We start from the raw sequence: 9,693 nt of genomic DNA, 5'->3' as shown, positions 1-9,693 counted from the left end.
CCATATAATCATTTATTTTATATATGTTGTAGAAAAAAAACAGACACGAACGAGATTTATTCAGATTTTAAAAGCCGAAAATAAGAGGGACATTTTTTTCCTTAAATGGGCATACGAATACAACCGAGAAAGAACAGACACGAACGGCCCAAAAAAAGGAAGCTGTAGTCTACACAATTAACAATGAAAACGCCTATAACCGTTTACGACGAAAAGCTAAACGCTTATGTACGTTTACATCTATATCATAAATTTTCTTGTACGTTAATGACCAAATATTGGGTGTTTATCTATTTTCCTAAACTTGAAATTATGTCATCTAAGTAAAGTTGAGTTGGATTTTTGGTTTTCATTTGATTTTCTGATAAATTGCATATTGACCCCATTAACTTAACTTTAAATCAATTAAACACCATTGCTATGTTGCCACCATATAATCATTTATTTTATATATGTTGTAGAAAAAAAACAGACACGAACGAGATTTATTCAGATTTTAAAAGCCGAAAATAAGAGGGATATTTTTTTCCTTAAATGGTCATACGAATACAACCGGGAAAGAACAGACACGAACGGCCACAAAAAAGAAGCTGTACTCTACACAATTAACAACGAAAACGCCTATAACCGTTTACGACGAAAACCTAACCGCTTATGTATGTTTACATCTATATCATAACGTTCTTGTATGTTAATGACTAAATATTGGGTGTTTATCAATTTTCCTAAACTTGAAATTATGTCATCTAAGTAAAGTCGGGTCGAATTTTTGGTTTTCATTTGATTTTCTGATAAATTGCATATTGACCCCATTAACTTAACTTTAAATCAATTAAACACCATTGTTATGTTGCCACCATATAATCATTTATTTTATATATGTTGTAGAAAAAAAACAGACACGAACAAGATTTATTCAGGTTTTTAAAACCGAGTTTTTTATTATGACCATATGTTAGAGGGGACCACTCCGAACATTATTCAAGTTATTAAAAAATAGAATATCATAATTTCAGATTGGTTAGTATGCATATGTTGAGAGCGTGTTAAGATGGTATCTTACCATTGTCATTGTAGTGTGCTGATGGTGATGATTGCTCATTTCCGCTGCTGTGTGCATTTGTGGAATTATCCCCATGTGTGCTCTCTCTATGATCCTATGATTCATTCTCACATACATGTGTGGCAGACACCATTCTATGATCCGATGGTCCCTATGAAAACCATCGACATGCATTGACAATCAGCAGCTTTTGGTCAATTAGTTGAGAGAAGACACTCGGATACAAATGAAAGTTCAAACAAAGAAGGAACAAAATTAAATCAAGAATTCAAAATCATCTCTTCATTGTCTTTGACTAAATAAGGCCTCTCAGGTTGAATTCGAAAAAGAAGGGCAAGTAGAATATCCACCACTTGCACATCTTCCTCCCTAATAAAACTTTGTTATTACGAAGACAAAGACAATAATACGAAGTACACAAAGACAAACAAAAAAATTAACTTAAATAATCAACTCACCTCAGGAACACTCGTCACCTCATCTCGAGCAATTTCACAGATAAAATTTTCATATCGCTTAGTCCACTCCTCAGCAACGAATTTGTAGTAATTGTTGACACATTTCTAATCTTTGTCTTTGTGTTTGCTTAGTTTCAATTTCTTCGGTTTCTTCATCTTTGGAAACGATGTTTTGACATGCGACTTCTCCTTTCCTAGTTGCTTAAAACATACATCTGGACGATTATATGCACACTCATTGAAGCACGAACATGATGTGCGTGAAAAGACCATAGGCAACTGAGAAACATACGTCTCCGATAGTATAAGGTCACGATTCTTGTAAGGCTGCCACACAACCTATGAAATTATTTAGTGAAATATTAGTTAAAAACGAATAAACAGTATATATTCAATTTATAACGATATATATTCAATTTATATGTATTTAAAAACAGAAACAAGAGTTTAAGGTCTTACGCTGTTTTCTTTCATGTTTTGAAGCTTCTTTTGGTAGTATTCCACATGCTTTACATTCTTCGTGTCTTTATTCGGTTTACACAACGCCTCCATCCACCCCAAAATCAAGGGAAATCTGGATGGTAGAGAATATAGAGGTGATGATCCACATCTTTCTCTAAGGCATGGAAACGCTCTAATGCAAATACCTGTAAGAAAAAGATAAAGAACAATAATTGTCATTGTACATCACTGATTTATTATGAATTATATTAATTACCTTTTGTTTTTTAAAGATCTTACCGTGAGAGCATACGAAAAACCACATAAGCTTGTGAATTTCCCAACCTCCTTCACTTTTCTTAGAGATTCTTTCATATTCGCCAACATAGTTGCTCCCCAAGCATAGTGGTTGACATCATTCAATCCAAGCAGTGGAAGGTACATGGGAGAATAAGAGCTATTATTGTTTGGGATAATGACTTGTCTCAACAAAAAGAGGAGATAAGCCTTGAAATAAGGCTCTAAGTCAATATCCTCCTCTTGTGGTACCGTCTCAAATTCAGACTTCAATCTTGAGAGATTAATACTGTTACGGGAGTTCATCATTAATGACTCAGCCTTCTCTTGATTTATCTTAAAATGCCTAATGAGTGTACCCATGATGTTTTGACTCTCATGTCCTGAAACCTGTATTCAAATTGGGCTTTAGAAATCGATAACTAAAACTAAAGATATGTTGAAGTAAAAGAAAAGATAAGTACCTAATTTCCGTCAATTGGAAGACCTGTAATATATAAAACATCTTCTAGACCAAAATCAATATCCATCTTAGGATTCCCAATGACGAAATGATCTCGACTCTCATCATACATCGAGACAAGGGCACTAAGAAGATTATTGTCTTGCCTATAAAGACCATTTTTGATTTTCAAAATCCACCGAAAACATGTGGATTCCACAAGCTCAGACACTCTTGGGTCCAATTTCCAAGCCATAAACGTGTGCATATGCATTTTCACTTCAAGTGTTTTGACACTCATGGTGTTTAAAGCAAGTGTTCCTACATAAAAATCAATATACAACCATTCGTGAAGTTACCAGCTTTCAGAGAATAGCAACACTGTGTTGCAGACACAAAACGAAAAGTTATCACGGAGAGAATAAGCAAAATGATCAAAACCCAGAAGCTAAGAACATGAAAACGTGCAGATTAAACTTCCTTTAGTTTAGCTTTTGACTACCAACAATGAAGGAATCACATCCAAGTTTACAATTACAATTTACAGGGAATTGTTTTCTATAAGCAGCAATCACAAAACCCAGAAGCAGATTTCAATTTATGACATCTAGATGTTGAAACCGAAGCAGATTTCTATTTATGAATCATTTTCTATAAGCAGCAATCACAAAACCCAGAAGCAGATTTCAATGATCTAATCCTATGATCGGAAAGGAATCCAAAGCTAAAAGATAGAGAAGAATCAAAACGAACCTGAGATGTTGAAACCGAAGAAGATCGAAGAAAGAAGCTGAGATGTTGAAACCCTTCAACGAGATCGAAGACGAAGCTGAGATGTTAAAACCCTTCAACGAGATCGAAGACGAAGCCCACGAGTGATGGCGACGAGATCAAAGAAAGAAGCTGAGATGTTGATTGAACTCCTCGAGTGATAAAAAATCTCAGATCATCTGAGACGAGAACGAAGAATAAAGCTGAGATCGAAATCCAAAACCGTCGTCGTTTAACTTTTAAAAAATCTACTTCCTCCTTTTTTTATGTAAGATGTTTTGGATTTGTTTTTTGTTTCAGTTTATAATATGTTTTGTAATTTTCCATGCAAAACTAATAAAATTATTAATTAAAAATAGTAGAATGAAGCTGGTACACGTTTTGATTTTTCCAACATCCACAGAGTTTGCAATCAAGTCAAACAACATTAATTACCTATTTTTTATTACCTCTTTTATTAAATATTCAATCTTTCTCAAATTTGTTTTTCTTACTTCTCAACGTTTAAGGTTGTGATCAAACCATTTCTTATCCAAATAGTTCGAAAAGAAAAAATAAAAGAAGAACAAAAGGAAGACAAAGAAAGCAAATCAAGAAATGTGAAAAGAATCTATGAAACACACTCAGTTCAGCAATTGGATTTAAACAAGTTACCTATGGAAGAAGATGTTCAGCCTAAGATGGAAATTGATGAAACTGTTTTGGCTATTCTGAAAATTAATTTTTCTAAAGCCTTTTAGCTTTGGTATCTAACCTTCTCTCTGTAAGTTTCTTCTTCCAAGTCTTATGGTCACTAGATCTAAGTGTAAGGGGAAGAAGATGATAAATGTATTAAAATAAGTTAAATCTGAATAAACATATTTATGTCTCTCTCATTGCTCTGTTCTTATTAATGTTCTGTTTTTTATTGCTTTGTTTCTACTTTGTCTCGGTTTTCTTGTTCAGTTTTAATATCCTTTTTATTTTACTATCCATCTTGTATGAATATACGTTTACGCAATGAAACTATGTAACAGCATCATAGGTATTCACATGCTATTGACTATCTAAGTAAATAACATGATACAAAATAGATTACCATAAATTTAATTCATTCAAAACATAAATAAATCCACATAAAAGACAACAATAAAAATCCATAACAATACAAAGTTCAACGTCAACCCCCACTAATCTAACATTAAATGGTCATAGGCAGTAATGTTGAATGAAATGTGTAGACTGGGGCTTCCTCGTTCCAGCCGTTTCGAGATTGATCTTTTTGGTTCCCGATCGTTTCGATGGAATTTCGGTTACATCAGTTCATTTGGCGGGTAAGCCGGTGTATTTGGGTTCTCCGGCGACGTCGATTTTGATCGAGGAAAGTCGACGTGTTTCTTTCATAGACGGGACTCTGTTGGTTCTTAGTTCAACTCGATCATCTCTCAGTTCCAATCTGACTGCACGCTTACGCTGTATTTCGGAGAACCCGAGGGGCGAGATCATGTAGTTGGAGAGGGTGAGGAAGATAAGGTCGACGAAGCCGAAGCGGGTGACGGCGATGTGGTTCCTGGTTCTGGCGAGGTTGAGGATGAAGGCGGTGCTCTGAAGAGTATACAAATAGTTTAATATAATTTACAATCACCATTATACATTCGATAATTTATCCTCCGTCGAGTGGCGTCCCTGAACAGAGCAACATGAAGCATAAGTCTTGGAATCCCACTTTGATTCTTAAAAGCTTTAGGAAGAAGAGTTTTCGAAAGAAAGAAATGAAAAAACTAGATAAGAGATAGTGTAAATAATAAATTGGGACTCACAACTAACTAACAAAACTCAAAAATGCAATGTTTCTTCTTCTTTCTCTGTAGGCAAGCAACGTTTGAGTTCTCGCAATGTTTGGGTTTTTGTTACAAAAGTCAGAAACACTTTCGTGTGAAACTTAATATGGAGTCCACATCATTCTTTAGTTACAGTAACAATTGTCGAATTTTCTTTCTATATAAGAAGATGTAATGCGATCATTTTATGTTGCCCCTTCCGATTGATAATAATTTATCTTTTTTCTCTTGGTATACAACTTATTTCTTCTTTTATTTTACGTAAGTTTTCTATATATTATAATTATGATATCCATACTATATATAACATACACATTTTACGTAACATAAAATAAACAATATACTATAATTATAACACGTTATCAGCACAATCACTCTACTACTAAAATTTTATTTTCTGATTATTATATTCAGAGTGGGGCCTCCATTCAGGCTGCAAAAAGTGTGTCAGATTGAATAGACTGATGATGGTTTATAGCTAGAACAATTCTAAACCACACATTTTCTGTTTTTAATAACCATTTCTATATTATATATTAATAAACTATATATCAATATCTAACATTTTTTTGTTATGTATTGATGAATTATATCAATGTTTAAATATATAAATGAACTATTACATTGATACATAAACGATATTTTAAACAATACATATACTCAATGTTAAACGATAAAAAAAATGTTAGAAGCATAACTTTATAGTTAACAATATTACATTATGTTATATGGTAAAATAAATGTTAGCGGCAAAACTTATAATTAGCAATAATGTATGTTTTAGAACCATTGGTCGACCAATTATCTGGTGGAAACTAAATGTGGTATTGTGAATAATAAAGTCTCACAAATAAGTTAAGATGAATATATGTGTCAAACCTATATTAGCATTCTATGTCTCTCTTTCTTAAACTCATTTTCATTCCGAAAATACCCTATTTTCTACTCTCTTTTTTCAGGCATAGCTGGTGCAATGTACCAGCCTATCTAATAGGTGTGTAAGTACCTCCAACCTATATTAGCATTATACCCCGCTTTTTATTATTAGAGGTAGTTCTCTAATTATGGTAACATCTAGGGCTATGAAAATCAGTTATCTCTTTAGTTAAATTTTTTGATACCAAACTATATATCAGCTAACAAAAGATGTATCATGCAACAAATCATTTATCAGATAATAAAATATTTATCAATGATTTGTTATCAAATTTTATATCCGCTAACATAACATGTACCATGTAACAAATCATTTATCGAAAAAAATTGTATCAAGTCAAAACCATGTATCAACTAATTTATCAGCTAACAAACATAAGCTTGATGTAGTATAACTTCTTCCATCTGAGAATAAAAGCTTTCAGATTGTTAAGTAAAAATAGCAAATAAAATAATAAATAAGTGCCTTTGATTTACTTTGTATTGAAATGACAGAGATTCAACTATGATATTGTCTTTGATTTCTTCTTCAACTTCACTACATGTTTATCTACAAATTTTTGTCTTAGATAACAAAGAAATACAAGAGAATGAGAAACAAATTTAAGTGAGAAAAGATGAAAGTGTGTATGTATAATGGTCAGCTTTTCGTTGATTTTTCTTGATATGTAGGTTTTATAAATATTTTTTTTCTTATAAGAAATTAAATAGAGAAAGATAGATCAGGATAAAAGGAGACACAAGGATAAGAAGAGAGAGGTAGAAGGCTTACATACACACTAACACAACTAACTGACAACATGCTGACACATCTAGTAGCCTGAAATGCTGACACAACCAGTTTAAGGTGCAATGAGGAAGTAGAGTTAAATTCGGAATAAAATTAATAATGTCATTTCAGGTGCAAAACTCTAATTACGGTATCAGTTATGAGTATGGATGCCAATTAACTCTATGTCAAAACTACATACTGTCTTATTCCGAGATAACATATATCTAATACATTGTGATATCTAATCTTTAAAAAATCAAAATCTTAACTTCCCAAAAAAACCTTTAATCATCATCACGAAGCTAGGTCGAAGATGAATTCATCCACCAAGAAAGTGAAGAAACTATTAGCCAACTCTTCAACCACATTCTCTTTCTCATCTCCATTAATGCAACCCCATTTCATTTCCTTCACATAAACCTCTCTCTTCTCCCTCACTTCCCAACTCATAAACATCTCTTCTTGTCTATCCATCACCCAATCTTCTACTTTCTTTACCATTAATGTCTCTTCTTTTGCTCCAATGTTATCTTCTTGAAGATAATCTAACAATATATTATCAGCTACATTAGAAGCTAGTATGTTGTTTGTTTCGCCGATTCTTGATTTCACAAGAGCAAACAAGTGGTTTGCTCGGTTTTCTGATTCGTCCTCTTCTGTTTCTAGCACGTTATAGGAGTACTCATCTTCTTCACTCTCGACATACTTCTCTATGCGCTTCTCCAATTCTATTGGCTCAAACCGTACCAAACCATTTATTCTCCTGCTTTTTCGTATACTTTTCTTGTATGTATCTGCCAATATGAGTTTGTAAAGTCAGTTACAAAATCATATTTTCTCTTGTAATACACAAAGATTTGTTAAATATTGATAAATAGCCTTTTGACAACGTTACCATTTTGGTGGGAAATAAGTCCAGTGATTTCATCCTCTTTATCATCTTCATCTTCATCATCTTCAAAAGGGCATTCCAAAATTGATACTGGACTGAATTGTTCTTTTTCTTCATTCACACATTCCTAAAAAACATTCAAATTAAATCAACTCTGACTCGCATATATCACTAAACGTTACAAAAATAACCAAACAAAAAATTGTCTCAACAAAAACCAAAATAATGAATTGTGAGAAATCATAGTGACATTAAATTGACAAAAGTCAACCCACCCCATGACCACGTCATGTCTCTCCATCTCTGTATACCGCAATAAACTAATGATGAACGTATCCTAACTTGTCTTGATTGATATTTTATTTTTGGTATTTAAAAAATGATTTTATAAAGTATCAAATCGAATATTTAATAACTAAAGATTTCATGTATTAGTTGGTAAATCTAATGAACATGGGTGAGAAACTGATAATTAAAAACTTCATACTTAAATATGGCAAGTACCACAATGTAAATGTACGTAGATATGCGTATCTTATGAAGTGTGTAATAGCGAGAGTAAATAATTCGGTACATCCAGTACCATGAAGAAGAAAAAAAAAGAACTCTCGCGGGATCATGTGCCGTATAATCCGCATTAGAAGCTACGTGAGAAGCATCTCAGGCTCTCAGCCCTCGACTTAATCGCTAATCTAAATCCTACACCACACGTGACTCGCACGCGTTCCCCGACAAGTTTCAATATCTGAACTATTTTCTTTATTTTAATTTATTTAAAGACAATAAATTCAAGTGCATTCCCGCTGTACAGTTGTACAGTTAAGAAGGAAAACGATGTTTTAACGAACTAACCTTTCTGTTACACAGGCTGTCGCGGTTGACAGACGATCCGTCACAGTCACGTGCGTTTGAACTCTCTCCGATCTCATTCCCGTCTTCCACGGCTTCGTTTTCTTCCCACACTTCCTCGGACGAAGAAGAAGACTGTACAACCGCCGAGTTGGTGAAAAACTCGCTACCGGAACTCGAGGAATCACCGGAGATAATCTTCGCGGTGGTGGTAATGGCCGCATCTTCAGAGACTGAGAAAGTCGATTCGTCGGCGGCGACGGTGGAGATTTGAGAAAACAGATCGGAAGGCTGTTCTAAACTCTCTTCGTCCGGGAAAAACGCGGCGGATCTCCACCATTGGATCTCTCCGTCTCCGAAGTCAATGACGGTTACTTCACGGCGAGATTGGCTTTCCGGTTTTCTCCATAAGCGCCGTTTAGAGAAGTTTCTAGAGAAACCGCCTTCTTGTTGTTGTTTTTGATCTCCCTTCCCTCCTGACGACGTAGCGGTTGCATGGAACGGTAAAAGCTTAACGGCGTTAAGAAACGCCGTAGAAGCTTTATGAACGGCGTTACTGATCGCCGTTCCGCAAGTCGTACGGCTTCTTCTGGTGAGACGCGGATTGTGGATCAATATTCCTGAGCGTTTCATCTCGGCGTCAAGGAGACGACGAACGGTGGAAGATGAAGAGGAAGGAGGAGGGGGTTGACGACGTGGGAATGATTTGAAGCCGTTGGATGAACAAGAGCTGAGATCATCGAGTAAGTAATCTCTCAACATCAACGGCTTTAAACGTCTCTTGCTTGTTGAGAGACGTTGATCAGAGGAACAGGTGATCGACGCCATTACAAGTCGATCGTGAGTTTGAGTGATGAGTGTAAGAAAGATTTATAGTGCAAGTAGAATAAAGAAGCTTCTATGTGAGGTTTTAATTTTTTTAATAATTAATATTTTGAAAATTTGAAGTTAC

At 34.4% G+C, this 9,693-nt stretch overlaps 1 protein-coding gene across 1 annotated transcript; it reads right to left on the bottom strand.

Moving 5' to 3' along the window:
* Positions 1-7,179: 7,179 nt before the first annotated feature.
* On the bottom strand, positions 7,180-9,680 carry LOC108826396 (uncharacterized). The gene is made up of 3 exons (XM_018599782.2): positions 8,745-9,680; positions 7,896-8,019; positions 7,180-7,794 (listed from the first exon to the last, which is right to left on the bottom strand). Exons 1-3 carry the CDS (start codon positions 9,567-9,569, stop codon positions 7,295-7,297), a joined length of 1,449 nt encoding a protein of 482 aa, XP_018455284.2. The 5' UTR covers positions 9,570-9,680; the 3' UTR covers positions 7,180-7,294.
* Between the last annotated feature and the right edge of the window lie 13 nt (positions 9,681-9,693).

The sequence above is a fragment of the Raphanus sativus genome, chromosome 9, assembly GCF_000801105.2.
Source record: "Raphanus sativus cultivar WK10039 chromosome 9, ASM80110v3, whole genome shotgun sequence".
Lineage (NCBI taxonomy): Eukaryota > Viridiplantae > Streptophyta > Magnoliopsida > Brassicales > Brassicaceae > Raphanus > Raphanus sativus.
Note: the sequence above shows the minus strand (reverse complement) of the source record. Positions and strands in the feature narration are given on the sequence as shown.

Coding starts and splice junctions, on each gene's coding strand:
- LOC108826396 (XM_018599782.2), bottom strand. CDS start 9,569: ATGGCGTCGATCACCTGTTCCTCTGATCAACGTCTCTCAACAAGCAAG. Junction 8,020..8,744: donor ACAGCCTGTGTAACAGAAAG/GTTAGTTCGTTA, acceptor AATGTTTTTTAG/GAATGTGTGAATGAAGAAAA. Junction 7,795..7,895: donor ACTTATTTCCCACCAAAATG/GTAACGTTGTCA, acceptor TCATATTGGCAG/ATACATACAAGAAAAGTATA.